Source organism: Echeneis naucrates, chromosome 7 (assembly GCF_900963305.1).
Source record: "Echeneis naucrates chromosome 7, fEcheNa1.1, whole genome shotgun sequence".
Lineage (NCBI taxonomy): Eukaryota > Metazoa > Chordata > Actinopteri > Carangiformes > Echeneidae > Echeneis > Echeneis naucrates.
The window spans coordinates 12843093-12863460 of record NC_042517.1 but is presented as its reverse complement, the minus strand read 5'-3'; the positions used below and the strand labels follow the sequence as shown (position 1 = coordinate 12863460).

Below are 20368 nucleotides of genomic sequence, written 5' to 3'. Positions count from 1 at the left end.
CTTCATAGCAGCTAAGACGCTCTGAAAAAGATTGCTTGAGAGCCTAATGACATTTATCCTTGTTGAAAAGAAAACTCTGACTGGGACAAGCTGTGCTCTCATGTAATACTAATATGTAGATGTCAAATGAACAAGAAGAGGGAAGGTCGCTATTCTCCGTTGTCTGAAAAGATAACCAACGGCTAGTCTCCTCCGTGACTAATTCTGCGTCTTCAGCTTGGCCAAAGCATGTTTTCTTTTTTAACTGTTCATGTGGATGTGTGGATGAGTGCTGACTAACATGGGTGGAGGGCTGCCAGAGGCTTCACAGCTCATGACGAGGTCTTCAACACTAAAGACGGTGACAGACTCCGGCTGTGTGGTGATCATTGGGGGCCTCTTTACTGCAAAGACCGAAAACAGGTAGCATTTTCACAGTGTTGTCAAGCAGACATGCATGTAATGTAACACACCTAAAGGGTGTACAAAGACAGAAAGAGACACACACACATGCAGGAAACATGCGGCAGTCTCTACTCTGCTGCGTTAACATCATCTACTTTCATGCTAATGTAAAAACTCACATAACAAAATCATGTATATCCCTGTGGGTGCTGGTAATGGCTAGGCAAAAAACACAGAATACCTTGAGATGGAATACCAGTCATTTTCATAGTTTAACAGCTGCCCATAAGTATATTCAGTCAATATCACTTAAAAAGACTCCCCAGAGAATGAGATGAAATGTAGGCCGAGGAAAAGAGTGAGAGTAAGAGAGCGGACAGAGAAAATGGGTTGAGATGGGAGGAAATTGATACAGCATAATGTAAGAGGGAGAGCTCATGTGAAAGAGATATGTGGCACAAGCGCCTTGTGAAACTGAGAGACAGGGGAAAGGAGGGTAAGTCTGTGGGGAAATGAAGGAGGGATTTTGAAGAAAGAAAAAAAAAAAAGATGACCACCAGAAGAGGTTTCTCTCCCTCTGTCACCATAACAGACATAAAGCAATGCCATGATAACAGGCTCATAAAAAGCAGCATAGTGGGATGTGGCACGGATGCTGTACTGAACACTCCTGCTCATGCTTTACGGCCCATGTCGTATTTTTATGTTTTGTTTTTCAATATTTATGGACAGAGATTTAAATCCTCTTCTCCACATAGCATCAGTGACGATACACATAGGTTGTTCGTAGTTGAATAGAGGACACAGCCTCATGGTTGTTTGTACCGTCTTTAATTTGACCTGAAGGGAAAAAGACAGAGCCCAAGACAGAGATTAATTGACATTATGTAGGTAAATGAGTAAAGGAGCACACAGCATGGGGGGGGGGTTGATGAGTACAAGGCTTTGGAGATGCAGAGCTCAGAGGACAGGGAAGGATGGAAGTGGAGCAAAGAAAGAGAGAGCAGAGTGAGGCATCACAGAGATAGAGGGAAAAAGCAAACAAGGTTCAGGAAGAGACAGATAGGGAGAGTTGGGGAATTTAATGAAAGAATTCCCACTGATAGAAGAAATAAGCCCAATTCGTCAGCCGGTCATATTGAAGTTTGGGCTTTGGGCGCTGCGCCATTATTGGCTTAAGAGGGGGAGAGGCGTGAGTGCTTAGTGTACTAACTGCTCTTTATTTTTCCCGTGTCTTTGATCTGACAGTTATGCTGCCTATTTACAGACAGCAGCTCCTCACACTTCCTCTTCCCAGCTCCTGCAGGGATCTCACCTACTGGGAGGCTAAACACACACTCACATGCAGAGCAAGGTGCAAAGAAACCAGTGCATGTTCACAACACACACCCCCACACAGAGAAACATCATATATGTACAATAAAACCCATCCTGTGAAACTGGTGCATAAACATTGGCACAAACATAACTGTGCAAATGTGCACTAAAGCCAGGTTCATCAAAGGGCAAAATTAGTTTCACAGGTTGGTAAATGGAAAATAGCCTCTCTGGCATAATGAAAGTGTTCACAATAAGCTTTGCCAGCACCTACATTAAGACAGGCAGACATCATTAAAGTTAAAAGCACTTACGATCACTTATGTGGTCTGTTAGGCCAAAGAGAAAAGGCAAGGAGGGAAAAATAAACAAGAAGGAGAAGAGACAGTTAAATATATGAACAAATGTGTTACTGATAATTGTACAACAGTTATGATGCATGGACGATAAAGCAGTGTAATATCTCCTGTAATGGGCCGTAACTTTTGACCTTCTTGATGTAGATTCTAGCTCATCTCCTCTTATTGATCCCGATCAATCAGTCCTTACTGGCTCTCACTGACATGACCGAGGCTCACTAATTGAAAGGCATGGGACACTTTGACCTTTTACATCTTTGACCTGCTGCCTCTTCTACCCTCTCATCATCCTCCCTTCATCCTTACACCCAGGTCACCCAGTCCCCTCAGGAATTAGATCGGAAGATTTACTGCATTTCATCAACATTTAAGGGATAAACATGTATGTGCAATTACTTGTTTGTACACACACGCTCCATGTGGGCGGTGAAGGACTGTGACTCATTGCAAGTAGTCTTAGATAAAGAGTGAACGAAATGAGCAATACTGGAGATGATATTCTCTCTCTCTCTCTTGCTCTCTCGCTCTCTCCCCATTGGAGCTTTGTAGGCCGGCCAGCAGTAGCAGAGAAGATAAAGATCAATTTCCCTGCAGGGCCGCAAGCTCAGCTGTATTTCCAATGCCCACATATTGCATCGAGGAGGAGGAAGAAATCAGATGGAGCTTGGAAAAGCCAAGCTGGTTTATTGTTGTATAACTCGATTGTTGATTAAATTACTCCCCAATCAGATTCTGGTTTGCACCAAGGAAACCAGATCAATAGTGCGACTAATCAATGCAGTATGAGGGGATCAATTACAGAGTAATTAGACTCACCGCAGGCGCAGATGAGTGTTAGCCAAAGGGGCCTCAAACAGTGTAGTATTTCAAGCATAAAAGCACAATCCAACCCTGAATAGTGAAGCTACTGAAAAAGAATGATGCTCATTTTGCTCATTTGCACTAATAAATCATGATGAAAGATCATTATTAGCCTGCTTTGATGAAGCAACAATGTAATTAGCACAATAAAGACATTTGAACCACATGAAGACATTCAGCTCCCATTGTTTTCAATGGTGCAATGTGAATCAGTACTCACAGTTGGAGGGTATGTGTATGGCTGCCTGACTGGGCTGGGCAGCCATGGACAGGAGGAGGAGGAGGAATGGGAGGCGGTGGGAGGAGCACTGCCCCCTACTGCCAACCTGCTGTCGCTGCGTGTGAGGCATTGTTCACTGTCCCATCAAAGTCCCACCTGCTCACACACCAATGGTAAAGCACACACAGAGGGCAACCTCACACACTCGTGCTGAACAAGTGTGAGGCTCTGATTTGCTTCCAGGAGGCCTCCGCTTTGCCTCGTACGTCTTTAGTCCCCCCTGGATTTTCTCCCGTCTTCTTTTTCTCCTGTCTCCTCTCCTGTAAGTAAGGTCCACGCCCTCCTGCTGGTCTTCTCTCTGTAAGATAAAAGAGAAGGGAGGAGGTGAGGGGAGGACAAGAAGAAACGGGGTAAGGGAGGGGCAGAGAAGGGCCATGTGTCAGAATGAGAGAAAAATAACCCTGTACCATGTGGTCAGACCTACAGACAGATCAGGATGTGGAATTAACACACCAATCAAGAGCCATGCACAAAAAGATGAATAAATAAAACCCGCTATCACTAAACCCCCCCCCCAAAAAAAAAAAAAAGAAAGAAAAGAAATGTCCATTTGGTTAATTACATGAGCAGTGGCCCATATGGAGGGAACAGGAAAAGCAGCAGAGAGCCTCCCAGAACCCAGATGGGGTGTGGAAAGATAAATGCTGATTGATTAAGTCTGAACTCGAATAATACACAAGGCAGACAAACAAATAGCGGGTAAATAAGTTGACATGGCTGCAATACGCAAACTGTGCAGCTCGTAGTGTACCAGTGCTGTGATAAGTGCGCGATAAAGATGCTATCAGTCATGGTGAGTGAGGCAAACCACTCCTGCTAGGACTCTATCCGTTCTCCATCTGTACTCTTGGAGCTGGTCCTCGCCACAACATGCGGGCTGTCCTCCCCCGCAGCACCACGTGGCGTGGCCCACTGACTGTTTACACTACTCAGCATCAAACACAAAGAACTGTTAAAACACGCCACTATGAAGACATACATGTGAGACAAAAGAATGTGACAATAGAAAGAGCAAGCTTATTTGGCAGCCAACAGGAATGGCAACCTGGTGGAATGAGATTTGTCTGTGGACGGCGCTGTTTGTTTAGGATGCCAAAATGCAGTAATGGATGACCTTGGAGAGTGTGAAAAGGTCAGACAGGGGAGACAGAAATGACTGAAAATATTAATTGCGTGTCGGGGATGGAGTGGTAATTTTCTTTTATCTACTGAGAAATGGCTTGCCAGCTGACAACTGTGGATATTTCATATGTTAATTAATGGAGAATGCATTGAACAAAATCTTAGATAGAAACAGTAGTGTGTGTTGTGTCTACATCAAGAGAACCAAATTAAATGAAAAGAAAGATCAAATAAGATCCAAGCTCATAATTAGGCAGTTTAAGCTAACAACATTAGGATTAAATGAGCCATTACACTCTTTTACTTGCCTTGTTGGAGGGCTGGCACGACAAACACACTGAAAGAGGTGTATGTGTGTGTTTGTGTGGGAGGGGGGGGGGGGGAACTTCTGGAGGAAATGACAAGTAAAAAGTGAGCAGGAGAGCAGAGGAGAAGGTAAGCAAGAAGTGTGGTAGAGAGAGAACAGGGGAGGTGGGAGGGGATGGGAGGAGGAGGAGGAGGAGGAGGGATGGCACAGGGTGACAGCTGTGATGCTAATCCTATCGGTCCACTTGCAGGCGCACTTAAACGCGTGCAAGCTTCACCAATCAGTATGTATTATTTGCTGTCTTTCGTTTTGATTCTGCGTCTCCTTTTGTAGTCCCTTAATCAGTTTCAAGCTGCTTCAGTTGTTGCTCTCCGGAGATGGAGGCAATTACGGTGAGCCAGTCTTAAAATGACCTCTCCAAAATGCCAGCAGAGGGAAATATACAAAGCAGGGCTAGTCAGGGCGTTAGCGCTGCTGGTAATGTGATCTTAGGTGGGAGCTGTCTGTCACTGTCCCTCCACAGGAAACAGCAAAGAAGATCTGACTGGAGCGAAGCTAGATGCTGGTTAACAGTGTGGCGGGCTGCAGCTTGTCGTGACACCAATCACAACTAAGGGACAATGCTGTATGTACAAAAGCCAACACAAATACACACACATACACACTCAGACAGACACTCGTGGCGACACATACAAAGAACCTCGTTATGCATGGATGGACAGACAGTAAGGAAGTCAAGCAGGCACACACCTCAAGTGGGCCGACAGAAAAGATCAGACAGATAAAAGGGCATGGTCCAGCAGACCCCAGTCAGGAGGTACAGCGTGCCAAAGAATATTCCAGTATTTTCAAGTAGGAGCATTAAAGGGGAACACTATAATGAGCTGGGGTGTGACTGGGCGAAGAAAAGACAGAGAGACTGAGAAAGAGAGGCATAAAGTGGTATGGAAGGTTGCCATGCAACTGGGCCAACCCAGCTACCCAAACAACCTGAAAGCACACACTGATGTGACCCAAGACATTCTAACACAAATGCACACTTCCACTCGGTGTGCATGGCATGGAGCCTTGTGGCCGCTCCATTATCACAGGGGTGAGGGACATTGACAGGGAAGCAGATGTCTGATTTCACTTCTTCAGGGTGTCCGCTGTGCAGCTGTCAGTGATCCAATCCCAGTCCTGTTACCTGCTTCATTGGACAGGGTCAGAGGTCACGCCTGGGATTGCCGCCTGAAGCAGGGCTCAGATGATCCATAACATTGTTTCTGAGTGCTTTTAAAAACTGTTAAAAACTGACTGCTGGGATGTCAGAGGGTGCCTTCAAACGTCATTCAATCACAGAAAGATTGCAGTGAGTGTTCAGCACTGGGTTGACATTTGAGGGTGTGGTCGGGGTTTTGGTTTGTTTTTTTTTTTTTCTTTGGGGAAATAAACAACCAGCAGGTCACGTATCAAGCAAGGCAAATCAACCAAGTCAATGTTGCAACTCTTCAATTATTCATGGATTCCCGCTCTGAGGCGTTTTGCTTACAAAAGCACAGAAACTGAAACATTGTTATTAAGACCTTATTGTTGCTTTCATTAGTTCATTTTAATTGCTGCACTACAATTGTGGTGTGTACCCCTCTTGTCTTCCATTAGATAGATAATTGCATCCTTCTGTCCACTGAAAAACGTGGTAATTAGCATTAAGTAGACATGTTGGGTGTTGCCAAAGATCCTGAGCAGAATCTCTTATCTGTGTGTACGTGTCAATGTGTGTGTGTGTGTGTGTGTGTGTGTGTGTGTGTGTGTGCAGTAAGGGGGCAAAACATGCAAGAGTGAGCCTCAAGAGTCAATTCATGTTCAGAGTTTCATAAATATTCTCATTTCCCTCATGCCAACCACCCACAAGCAAGAAAGAGACACTTCTACTGTTTGTTTCATATCCTCTTAATCTGTGTTGGAGCTGCAGTGTTGATGAATGTAGTCGAGTATGTTTTCTCTCAAAACAGCGACTCGTGCAAAAAAAAAAAAAAAAAGAAAAAAAGAAAAGAATCTCTCTACTTTGATCAGATGTGTTGCTCCACAGGATTCAACTGCATTAAGAGCGTGTGTGTCTGTGTATGTTCAAACATGTGCACAGGTCTCGCGTCCTGTCATGCCATGCTTTTAAATATTAACTACCTCCAGCTGTGAAGATGTGTAGGGGGAGAGGATGCGTGATGGAAGGAGGGGGGAGTAAAATAAACGAATACATGCCCCCCTTTACCCCCTCCTCTCCCCCAGGGTTTGTCTGTCTGGAAAAACATCAAGTTGAAAAGAGAGAGACAAAAGGACGAGGAAAAAGGTAATGATTTATACGTACAAAAAGGGAGTACTTACTCAGAGAAATGGAGTGAAAAAGCTGTTGAATTACAGGAGAAGGCCAGTGAAGAATTATGAGGGTCAATGGATAGCATAATTGGGGAGGGGGCAAGGTGATGTTGGTGGGGGGTAGATGATCACCCCCCTAAAGAGTGAATTATTCATAGAAAATCTCCTTCCCGTCAGCACAGTTTGCCCTAAATTCACCCAAATTCATAATTCATTTAAGCCCCTTCACCACACATTTGCTTTGGTCTCAGAGGGGTGCTGTCCATCTATACCTGGTGTCTTTGGCATGGCCGTCTGATTCTCTCCTTCCCCGCCTCCCCTCTTCCTCTCTCTGGCAGGGTCATACTTAATGCATGAGCCTGTTGCAGTGAGACAAGTCTCAAACCCACTTTGTCACTACAGCAGAAAAATAGCACAAATCATGAAATAACACTAGCTACCTGTTCGCTCCGACATTTTCTGCATGGCACAGAAATGTATTTACCCATTCACCACAGCATACAAGCCTCCTCTGACATTTTATACAGTATTTCCATTTTTCAGCATAGTTACAAGGAACTTTCTCAAGCAATGAATGCCTGTTTTCATGTGTTTTTATTGGCTGTCCTTGCATCTCCCAACCGCTTACAAGCTGACGCTAAAAGCTTTTTTCAGCGATCACCTTTCACAGTATGATACATAATAATTTTCTCCTTCTCTTCTTCCTCTGTTATTTTCAACACTGCTTGTCAGTTGAAGAAACTGCCGTGGGAGCACAGAGACTTGGACAACAGGCCGCGTGGCTGATTAATTAAATTTGCAACTTTGATTGAAAAGGGGCTTTACAGCACAGTGGGAAACCAACATCGTGCACATGCTAGAACTACTTGTTTAAAGGGCCAAATAATATGTGCTTCAAGACTGATGATCTATGGTGAGCGCAGTGAAAATCTTGCAGTAGAGAAAGCAGCAGCTTATCTGGAATCAGACGATCCAGACAACACATTTATCAATGTGGATATTAGCATAAGCTCAACTCTCAGATACTCTCCTGCTCCCACTCCAACAAAAATGAGTGAGAGAAAACATGCCATATTTTCCTCAGCTTGTCAACGCATGCACGCCTTTCGAGGAGCCCCACCTTACCCCACCCCCTCTCGTTTTGTCAAAGGTTAGGGGTTAAGATTGGAGTGACACAAAACTGAAGAAAATAAAGGTTGTTGGAGGAGCCTTGAGGGCAACCGCCCACACTCCCTCTATCCTGGTTGCCATAACAACAGGGTCTCCACGCATCATCCCCCCTTGCAGACAAATCAGTCATTCACACACAAGGACGCTAACAGGTTTGCAATATCGCTTACATATGCGCACGCACGCTCACTCATTTGCTGCTGCACAATGACACATGAGCACACACATCATTACACACAATCATGTTTTCAGTACAGACACTGGATGCCTTCTGTAATACATGTGGACATTCATAAGGTAGAAGAAACACTCAAACTTGGCAGAAGGTGTTGAAGTTAGGCAGAGATAAAATCATTTACACATACGTCCAACTAAAAACATTCACAAACCCGAGATTTCCTCAGTCTCCTTCAAATCGCCCCTCTCACTGTCTATTCTGCTTGTACACCAATAAGCCCATGTACTGTCATCCCTCCTGCTGCCAAGACTGTAAAAGAAGCTACCCCTGGCGTGATTTATTTATTGATGTTTTTCCCCTTAAGACACAATGGGAATGGAAGAATAAAAGAAGTGGTGAATAATTCAAGAAGAAAGGAGTGGACTCATTAAGACATCCATGAGAGCTGGAGGAAAAGGTAGATGGAGGGATGGAGAGACAGAGAAAGGGAAACCAACTTTGAAAAAGAGGGGCAGGACCAGCAGGAGATCAAAGGTTGGTTCGACAACAAAAAGTCAAAAAAATTAGTGGAAAGTGAAAAGAGAGAAAAATGTGCAGGGACTCGAACAAAGAGAAAAAACATTGGTAAGAAAATCAGGTTGAAATGCTAGATGTGAAAAAAAGAGAACTCACTGGCCGATAAAAGCTCTGGACACTCAAAAACAGGGGTGTTACCCTAATGTAATAGTGTATCAGATTCCCTGCGAGAGTGTGTGTTTGTGTGCACGTGTGCATGTGTCTATCAGTAAAGATCGAGCTGCGTGTCAGCAGGTCAGCTAATCTCTCTTGTCAGCTAATGGAACCAGTCTTGCCGATGGAGATCTGCCTCGAGCCTTCGGTGCTTCTAGCATGCTGCTAGCTGCTGCTCACAGCAAACAGCCGATAAAGTCATTTCCAGCTGGCTGGCCTGTCGCTCATTTTTGTAACAGGATGTGGAGATGTGCGGCGTCAATTAGCAAAAATAAATGAATAAATAACAGAATGGATCAGAGCAGCTGGGCTGCACGACAGACAATGGGACAGTTAAATGGATACATCATGTGGACAGCGCTGAATACTGAACCTATTCGTCAATTTCCTTTCACTGCGTCTGTAAGCTGAAGAAAAGAGGAAACAGAGAGTCCTTTCCCGGTGGAACTCATCAGTCTGATCTTTGTGTAATACTAAATGGCAAACGTGTGCTCAGGCATAAACATGAGCTGCACAGTGTTGCCCTCTTGCCTGTGGGTGCCATTTGCTTCATTAACAGGAGCGTCGGTGAGATTCTGCGCCTGTAGCTCCAAGTGCCTTAATTACAGACCCCCCCTTGGTGTCACTCAGAAGATATAAGATGATATGCATTCAAACGCGTCCTTATGGAGCCTGCAGAGGGAACGTGAAAAAAAAATGCTCATAAACATGCTCTTTTTTTTTTAGGCTAACCAGTTTATCGTCCATGTTTTAGGTAGTTAATGGTGTTACCTTGTGTAAAGAGAAGCAATGATGACATTATGAAATTATGCGGAAGAGCCATTAGGAGTGACCTTCAAGCTTTCGCCTCCCCGCTTCCTTTTACATCTCTTGTTCCATCCTAGTCACTGCTTTCTCTTGCTCTTATCTCTCACAGTCAGCCTCTCACCCACTCTCCTGTTCTTCTGAAACTAATGGCCTCACTCATGTTTTTTCTTATTTTGATGTAGATTTTGACATCGGCTGCCACTTTTTTGTTCTCTCGCTCCCTTTGTGACGACAGACAGTGCAGCTCAGAGGAGACCCTCTCAATAAATACGTTTGAATGCAGCCATTAATCCCTTAGGGAGAAAAATTAGAGTGAGATCAGACGGGTGAAGGGAAGATTTTATGCGTGTGTGCTAGTGAGGCCTTTGGGAATCACACTGGAGCCAGACAGGCCGATAAAAAGAGGCTGACATCAGAATAGTGTGTCTAATCTGTCAGAGTTAGCCCTGAGACCAGATGCAGCAGCTTGACACTGTTGGAGAGTACAAACCACAGCTACAACAACACAAACAGTGTGTAACAGCATCAGAGGGAAATTAGCCTATCAAGCAGATGCAGGAATATTTTTACCACAGTATGTATATATATAATCATTTAAAGAGAGAATATGTGTATTTGTACATAGGTGTGTCTGTGTGCCTTTCAAATAAAATTGTGCAGGTCGGGAGGGGCGCTGCCGCAGGTAGTTGTGTTTGAGGAGGGGTTTTGCATTAAGCTACTGAGCAGACAACAAGGAAGAGGGAGTGGTCCCTCGGGCCGGGTGATAAGTGGCCCGTACAGCGATGGAGGACACAACTGCCAGCGACTCGTGTGACACGCAAGGACAGTTGGCCACCTCCTCGGGGAAAATCAGCACGCCAAGCCCTGAGAGGAGGGGGGAATATATATATGACCTCCAACCTTTGCCACAACAGGTTAGAAACAGAGAAACCTGTATCTTAGGTAAATATTGTGATTTATGTGATTTCATATGTCTGTTTTGCTGAAAACTCGTTCGGTATGTGTTTTTCAGGTTCCTAACAAAGAATGCAATTGCTATTGTAATTATTTCAACAAAGTAATATTTGTCCCTTTGGTGACTCCAAAGTGTCCGTAGGTCATGGTGTGAGTGGCTGTTGGTCTCTGTATGTTGGCCCTGCACTGGACAGGCGACCTGTGAGCTGAGATTTGCTCCAGAACCCCCCCCCCACCACCACCACCCACCTTTCAAAAACAGAGGAGCAGTACAAGATGATGAAAGTTTTTTACCCCCACGTTTCGCTGCAGATGACTTTCTGAGCTTTCTACTCTGCCAGAAACATTTCTCAAGCTCTCCTCAGTTTGGACGTAATCCTGTCTTTCCCATCACTTCAGGGAAATGAGCTCTTGGCAGGACAAGGTCACACGTAGTGCTTTACCAACACATTTGCATGGAAGAGGCCCAGTGGCTCAACGACTGTGGGAAAGTGGCTGATTCTTTTTCTGGCCTGATAATTTGGCTTGTGGAGAGACACGAAAGAATCACATGTAAAATTGCAGTAGGCACATGGATGAATGCAAATGTGAGACGCAGTTGCATTTATTTCATTAGTGACAGCAATGAAAAGGAATGAAATAAAAAAAATAATTCGAAAAGCAAAACAAATTTGCCAAAATATAACCAATCAGCTGTTGTACAAACAGTTGTAGCAAAAGAATTCACAGGAACTCGCGATTCGCTTCCTCAGTATTATTAGCCAGGTCAGAGATTGGCTTCTTGGCAATCCCATTAACTTTGTTAAAAGTTGCAAAAGCAGCACTTCCCCTTAAGTGGTCCTCATCTAATGAAATACAAGGTCTGCTGGGGATGAGACAGGAGATGTAATACTAGTAGATGTCTATGGACTGGAAAGAGAAGGGGGTGTGATCATATGTGTATGGCCAAGAAGAGAAACTGAGTGAACAGAAAATAGTTGAACTTTTTTTTTTAAGCCACCCGTTGAGAAAGTATAAAAACCATCACTTCATCTCTATTTCTTCTTGGCAAACAACTAAAACCACATTTTATCATAATTGCAAGCAGAGCGAGCATTTCTATTGATTTGTTTATCATCCAGTATGGAAATCATTTATTCTTCCTGCTGTGTTTGCACTTTGCCATATTTCTTTTATGCTTTCACTTTTCACACTTTCTCCCCCGTCAATCAATCACATCTGCTGGAGCTATCTGAGGCAATTCAAGACATTATCCGTTACACTGGCTGATCTTCTAACGTTGGTAAAGTTCCCGTGATTCAAGCCAAGGAGAATAAATTTAGACAGAAAAAAATCTGGATTGTCATTTTAGAAATTCTAATTTGTCAGCAGTGCATAAAAATCTGCTTCTATGTAGTAATTTCGGTTTGGAAATGTGCTTTTCCTCTGCCGATTATCATGATTATGCAAGTCAGTTCACAGGCGCAGAAACCATACCTCACTGGAGCTGCTCGTCTCTTCATTAGCTTGTTTCTGCCTCTCGCACCTCGCCGTGTCCTCAGCTCATACAGAAAAACAGCAAAGCTCAGACAAGTGAAGACCCGCACAAACACACAGAGTGGCTCAAACCTGCTCACACAAACACACTAACGCATGTAGCAGAAGACCGAAGGTTGTCTGGCAGGCCAAATCAGTTTAAAGAATATTTGCCTTCGATTCAAATAAGGCTGTGTGAGGATGAAAGGCAGCGGAGATACATGGGAAAAAGAGTTTGCATGGTGATATGGCTACTGGGCTCCACGGCTCCATGGCAGTATGTGCGATTGTTTGAGAAATTGTGAGTTCAGGTCCACTTAGAACATGACGGGTCAGTATTGTTATGCAGGAATCATTTTGTTGGTTGTAATATGTGTCCGTGTGTGTATCTGCATGTGCATATGTGTTTGTCTGTGTGCAACGTCTAGGGCTAGGTGTCATTACCCCCGGCTCACTTTTCCTTTCTCACCCCGCCATCACCATGACAACCTTCTGACTCCAGCTCAGCGGCACACAGCAAATATGTCTCTCCCATCCCCCTCCCACATGTCTTCCCCAGCCCATCCGCCCATACTCTCTCTGTCTCTGTCTCTCTCTGCCATCTATCTGTACTCTGTACTCTGCACCTTCATCCTCCATCTCTGGCTTTCTCCAGTTTCTCTGTTATCTGCATGCTACCCCTACATAAAAGATTTTCCTCGTCTTGACTGTCATCTGTGCTGGAAGTTGATCTTTCTCTCTCTCTCTATCTAGCTATATATATTCTGTATCTTCTGCTCCCCGCTGATTGTGTCTCACTCCTTCTGTCAGTATGAAACAGTTTTCTTTTTCTCTCCATGGACTCCTTCACTCCACCCGTCACTGCCGGTCTTCTCCTTCCCCGTAGACAGGAGCTCATAGAGCTTCTCTTCCATCTGTCCTGCACTACATCTTCATTATAACCGTCCAGGAAATATTATACACAATGCAATTACAGGTCGCATCCCATCAACCTCTGCAATCAACTTTTATCAACGAGGCTGTCCAGTCTAGGGGGAAATTCGCAGACTGGCACAGCATCCATACAATCCCTCGAGCCTAAGTGGCTGACTAACTCCCACTGCATCTGTTATCATTATCATCAGCAAAGCATTTCTGCTCCGTAACTAAATCCAATCATTACCAATGGAGTCCACAGCTGAGATCTATTTGAGGCGGAGCGGCTTGTGCTCTCCAACAGAGGAGGGCCGAGCATCTTTAAAGGCTGCAGTGTTATCTGAGGCGCACAGCCGCGTCCCCGCTGCAGACCCTCGTCTCTGAAAATCCCCCCTCCCCACATCTCCACACAGCTCCAGCCCCTGCACACACCAGTGTGTAGTAGTGCAAAGAGATCAAGGACATGACATTTTCCCGAACGCAAAGCAATTTTCAGCAAGTCACAATATGAAAGAGAGTAAACAGACAACCTGTTTCATTCCGTCTGTGTTTGCATATGTGTCTGTGTGTGCGTCACCTCCTGTCAGATATTTAGAGGAAGTGACAAATATATCTAGTTTCATATTATCTATTCCAGGAGGCAAACAGAGTGAATAAGCAAAAACATTATAATAATAACAATAACAATTCCATTTCATCTGTTTTCTATTTATATTGTGACGCAGAGTTTCACTGCTTGTCTCTTCCATCATCTCTCTCCCTCGCTCCATCTTTTCTTTCTCGTCTTCATCCTCCTGGGGAACAGACATGTACACTAAAGCCCCAGCAGCCCAGCTGTGGCCACAGTTACACCACACTCTCTCAGCTTTCTTTCCATCCCATTTTGCCTCAGTTATGAGACATGACAGAAAGCCTGTGAGAGAAAGCAAGAGAGAGGGGGAAACAGATACAAATAAAGAGACGGAGAGAGATAGAGAGAGATAGAGAGAGGCGTATATATGTGGAGGGAGCTGTTGTGGCCTTCCCCTACAGCTAAACTACCAGTTGATGAGCTTTTCATTGAGTAAGCCAACAAGGTCTGACAATCTATACTGTCCACAAACACAAAACAAAGAGGCTCGCAGCCGGCGGCTTATACTCATAATTACAGTCAAATACACAAGCAGCGCACACATACACACCCTCTTGCCATGAAAACAGATCAGAGGCAATATTCTACCACGGCAAATGGTTATCCAAATCATCTCCAACCAATGATAGTATGGCCTAAAACCTGCTGATCACGCTGTCCTATGCAGGACACCCACACAGCACCTCAGCGATTCGTGGAAGCTCCAAATAGCCAAACTAAAACATCTTTTGCACGGCATTTTCCTTCATTCAAAGTGAAAGCAGAAACAAGCTTTTCCGACACTTGTGGAGGCAGATGGGCCCCGTAGGCCAGACTGGGGGGCCAGCACACAGGGAAGAAAGCAATGTGTATGACAGCTGTACTGCCAGGAACATCCCTGTCACTGTCATTTACTGTTGGAGTGTTTCTCTCCCCCTGAACCACAGGCTGGTCAAAACAGTGTCCACTGTATAGTCATAAATAAAACACAGTGTCTGGACTGTATGGAGAGACAGGAGGAGGAGTGTTAGGACAGAGATGGGGGGGGGGGGGGGGCGAGTTACAAGCACATGTAAAGATATATGGCACCCACCGAGAACAAAGTTATCCTGATGCTGAACACACGCTGATTTTAACCCGTCAGGTCAGTGTTTGGGGTGTGTTCCTCTCAATTAATTACTGCCATGGAGTTACTCGGTACACAGCTCGAGAAGCTCCAGGTGAGCTGCGTGTGTGCGTGCGTGTGTGCATCTGCGTCAACACAAAGTGATATTTTAATCACCACAGGAGCTCTGCCCTTTACCTGCTCTCCACTCTCCTACCAGCACCACCTCCTTCCCTTCCCGTCCATCTTCTATATCACTCTCCACTCGCTGGATTTCTTTGTCCTCCCACATTGTCCCCCCGTCTTAACCCCCACTCGTTACTGATTAGAAGAAACATCTTTCCTTCTTTCCCAGCAGCCTGGCTTCTCTGTGTACCCTCCCCCGGCCACACACAAAAGGCCCAGAGGATAAAGGCTTTGCTTATGTGTATAATTACTTTATTAATTCGCTGACAATATCCGGGTCCTCTGTCTCCTCTCTCTTTTTATCTTTATTGGCTCTTTGTCTCCATCCTGCTTGATGCTGCTGCATATTTTCCTGGGGGTTGCATCTTTTATCTGTTTCTCATAGTAACGAGGAGCCTCAGCCCATGTCTCCTTATCACCACTACATCTGTCAGTCGTCTCTTCTGCACAGATTTCAACAGCGATCTCGATACGAATGGGCACCCCTGCAAGTTTTGCCACAAAAACACATTTGTTTGATTCTTCCCACTGTGCACAATGGCTGCTGTAAGCAGACAGTTTTATAGCTAAATATAGAGTCTCATTACTGCAGCTTGGGCCCTGGGTGAGGCCGTCTGTAGTGCCATGCCCAATTACCTCTGATCAATTCAGAGAGCGAACCCAAACAACCCTGACACCCAACCTGATTTAAAAACACAAGAAGTGAACAATTACAGATCCTCAGACAACATCCTCTTCAGTAGGTAGTGCCGGGAGGGCATAATTTGGTATCATGGCCTAATTTACTCTGGCAATGAGCACATGAGCATGGACGATGGGAGCGATGTAGGTCATAAATGCAAAAGAAAACACCTAAACAGGTTATATACAGCTATTTTAGAGTGTTACGTCTCTGAGATGGGCAAATTATTTGCAACGCAGCCGAACAGATGTAACGAGATAGCAGACATGCCACTAAAGGAGCACTGTACAAGTTGCCCAGCTGTGTAGCGAGGCTAATAGAAGGCCTGACTGCACTTATGTCACTTTTCTCAGTCAACGTGTGAACGAGGGCACGGACTACATGCTGTACGTTCCCTTCTCATGCTTATGTTGATGAGAAGTGATGAGCAATGACCCGCGTGTTGGTGCTTACACCAGTTCGTCATTCATTCATTTATTAGGACTCACAATATCTGGGTATTTTATTGTTTCATCACTCTCATCACAGGCTATAATGCCCTAACCGAAGAAAATCTGACCGAGATAGATGCCATTAGTTACCTGCAGAAAATGTCACCAAAAGCCTTCTGAAGGTGGCAACTTCCCATTCTGAGTGGAAACTGTCGTCAACCATGAAAACAAACTTATAGAGAGACATTTTCAAAATCTCATCCATCTCCACTCCACTGTCTGACATTTTATTACTCCCTGACATTTTCTTATTCTTTCCCTCTACGTGAATGTCTGTCCCGCTGCTCATAATCAATTTGCTTTCAGTATAGCTCTTTTTTTACAATCCCCCTGTCTCCATGCCTCTTGTCTGACATTACCCTGTTTTAGCCTCGCGTACCCCCTCATCTGATATCCTCAGGCCAGCCCCTGAATGCGTGTGGTGTGTGTAGTGTGTAATAGGATGGCACAGTAGGTGAGATTAAATTAGGCCAGTGTATGGGGATTACAACCCACTCAAAACCTGATCCCCTCCCACTCTTTGAAATCCAACCCTAATGAATATATCATGGCTGAAACAGGAGATAAAGCGCCTTTGAGAAACAGCAATCGCAACATCACCAACATAAAGAGGAGACAAATACAGATAGCCTGGCTTCTTACATCACCCTCGAGCACTTGAGGATGCTTTGTCAGTTCAAGTGTGTTTAGATGCTTGCATGTCATGCCCCATCTGTTTCAGTTAAGGTTAACTCAAATGAAGGGTAGGTAGAGTGGGGAAGCACAAAGTGAAACAAAATCAATACACTTAAATGGAAACACTCCAAATAAATAAGCCTTTAGATGGACTCGGAAAAGAAACAAACCATTTTGTATATCACATGTAAGAATATGATGTGCACTGCTCAGTCAATGACAAGCAGCCACCTTCGGTTCAGCACACGTTAACGCCTCTGATTTCCTCATTATGCATCTGCAACACACAAAACACAGTTCGAACACTGCTCCCCAGCCTTTCTGTGCAATTTAAAGACTTAATTAATCTACAGCTTAAAGTCCTGAAACTGTATTTTCAGCTCAAGGAACATTATTTCATTAGTCAAATACCGGGTGAGATACTGAGACACAGCAATGGAGCGGGTATGCTCTGGCATCAATCAAGGCTCAATGGTGAGGAGGGACGCAAAACAGACTTTCCTCACTGTCAGCAACCTTATTGCGATAATAGCGTGGTAAATGTCTTTTAGGGTGTATTTCTCAGTTGCAGTGAAATGGTGACTTGCAGCCTTCACAAAAACATTCAGTCACGACTATCAGATACTGCCTGTATAAGAAATGCGGCTGCAAGTATGACTGCTGGCCAAACACGGCTTTTCTGTTGACTGTAAGTTTAAAATATTTTTGCAAAGTTTGGTAAGTAAGTAGGCAAGAGAAGTTATCTGGGTGAGGATAAAAGTCAAGGGCACGGAGAAGAAGCAATGTCGAGGAGAAAAACTGACAAGAATAACACAGAGCGCAGATCAAGAGTAAGTTCCACCAGTATTGAAAAAGCCTGTCAAAAGCTTAGCAGAGCAATATGATGTAACTTCAATCAAAGCAGCAGTGCTGAAGGAGTTTGCTGTGCCCCCAAGTTTCATTAAAAATGCAATAAGCCTCTCAGCAACAAATCAATAAATTAGCAAACCAACGCTGTATGTTCCTTTAATAAACAGCCTGTGAAGTGGAATCAGAACCACAACGGTACAATGACACATTAAGTCCCCGAGGTGTCGGTGTATGGTCAGTGGCATCTGAGGAGCCTAAACGTGACCTTCTTCTTCATTCATTCATTCACGGAGGCCCTGTTGGTGGTGACTCTCACACACACACAACATGCACAGAGACAGAATACAGAGACAGACACATGCAGTTGGAAAGTACACTGGACAGAGGGTCAATTTAGTCCCATTATATTCACTGATATAAACAACAAAGCTTCTTTGACAGAGCTGAATGGGCTCCAGCTGGAGTGACGCTGAGGGGAATTCTCTGGGTTGCTGAGACAAAGAAATAATTTTGCTGGACAGAAGAAATAAACTGAAGACATCATCAAGGCGGCAAAGAGAGGGTCACAGATTTTAATATCACCCCTCATTCATATTCAGTCCCATGTGTTACATTATTGGTTCTTTCATTTAGAAAAATTTGCAATGAAGGAGTTTTTAAAAAAAAATGTCCACCATAACTTCCCAAGTTTATAATATTTTACTAGAATATCTAGGACAGCCGCTTTTATTATTGGTTTGGCAGTAATGAATTTCTCTCCTGGCTTCAAATATGAACCATGTATGTTACTCTATCCTCCAATTCAACAAATTCTTTACTCTCCTTTCATTCCATCACTTGTAAAATCCATAATAAGATTATTCACTCTGGCAATTAAATTCTTTTCCATACATGACGCCTGTATTTGTGCCCACTCTTCATCACAGGTTCAATTGTATAATGGGATTGGATTTATGAGTCTTTGTCTGAGCTTCTTTCTGGGAAAGCTAATAGGAACCTCAGTCATTATTTTGATTAAGACCTTGATGTGAGCCTCTCTGCCAACCACTGCATGAATACTGATAGGAGAAGTGAAACCAAACCAATGCATGCTGGGAAAGGAAGAGGAGAGACAGAGGCTGTAAAGGAGAAAAGGATCGCCCGGGTTGAAAGGTTTGTTCTGGCTGTCTAAGAAGAGAGAGCAGGACTCTTAAGTGATGTCAGGAACAAGGTGGTTCAGAGAAATAATCACAACAATCCTCTCCTGCTTTGTCTCATCTCCCACATGAGCTTTTATCTCACCGTCATCTCGGTACCATCCCCCTGTCTATCAAAATCGCTCCATTCCATCTTTAAGTTCCCATCCCTCCCTGCCTATCTCATCTCACCTCTGCAAATTTCATTCTTCCCTTTTGTCAGCTTCCTTCCCTCCTCCTCAGTTCACTATAATCATTTACCCGTTGCTGGCCTGTCAGTCTATCTGACCCTTAGCTCCCTAAATCACCACAATGTATTCTGCCGCAGACCCTGACAGCATGTCTACACGATCCCCCCGCTTGACACCCAGTGGGCTGACTCCCATCTGCACAGTCTAAATCAAACAGCCTGTGAGCCTCTATGGGGGGATCTTGACGGCATCCTGAAGGTGCAGATGAAACTGTGCACACACATTGAAGAATATACTCACATGCTTGAGGATAACTCGAGGGAGTTCACCAACAAGCCTTTGAAACTGAGCTTGTGTGTTTGTAACTTCACAACTTTTTTTTTTTTTTTTTTTCTCAAAAGGGGATTGGGAGAAAAAAAAAAGAAAGCAGAGATGAAACAGTTATTGTTGACACTTCAGTCTAAGAAATTGTTTTCTCTTTTAACCCCTTGTTTTACAGTGTCTCTGCTTTAATGGCTGAATCCCCAGAAAGTGCAGTGTGTGGTGTTTGATCAGTAGCAGGCACTTAAGTAATCAGGCCAAGTAGGCAACAGGGAATCTTTCATTTGGCGCACTGCAACAGGATCGCTGCAGTGTGTATTTGCAGAACATTTGTTTGTGCTGCAGAAGTTAATACTGTCCAGATGTGTTTGTGTGTGTGTGTTTTTGGTGAGCAGGATGACTGGTTAAGGTGCCCAGAGGCTATAACAGGTGGCTAAGAAGCCAAAGGCCAGTGCGGGGCTGCTCTTCACTTGAGTTAGTCCTAACAGGCAGATTGAGTGTTGATCATTTCCTCCCTCCTACACATCTCTCCGCTTTAGCTTCAGCACTAAAGGCATTTGGAAGTGATCCAATTTTTGACATCATTTCATAGAAATTAAATATAGGAAGAGCATAAATATCTGAGCATATATTGCAGGGCTTTTCGCTAAATCTGATCAGATTTGGATGTTTGGCATTCCTGGCCTTTCACTGTTTTCTTCTTATTCTTTCCTTCCTTACAGCCCATCCTCCCTTGTGACCTTGCCCTTTTTGGATCCCAATTGATTTCTCCTCCTTTTTCCATTCCCTTCAACACCTTCAGCAGAGAGCATGCATTAAAAGATGCAAAC

At 44.3% G+C, this 20368-nt stretch overlaps 1 protein-coding gene across 4 annotated transcripts in view; it reads right to left on the bottom strand.

Moving 5' to 3' along the window:
• l1cama (L1 cell adhesion molecule, paralog a) overlaps window positions 1–20368 on the bottom strand; it is a 36497-nt gene that overhangs the window by 13693 nt on the left and 2436 nt on the right. For 2 of the 4 annotated variants that reach the window (XM_029505948.1, XM_029505950.1), the window contains exons 2-4: window positions 3142–3499; window positions 2016–2030; window positions 281–383 (exon numbers count right to left, since the gene is read on the bottom strand). In XM_029505948.1, the coding sequence (XP_029361808.1) occupies window positions 281–383; window positions 2016–2030; window positions 3142–3271 (248 nt within the window). In that variant the 5' untranslated portion in view covers window positions 3272–3499. Of the gene's footprint in view, window positions 1–280; window positions 384–2015; window positions 2031–3141; window positions 3500–12299; window positions 12436–20368 lie in introns of those variants that run through there. The other 2 variants (XM_029505949.1, XM_029505951.1) reach the window with 2 other exon arrangements.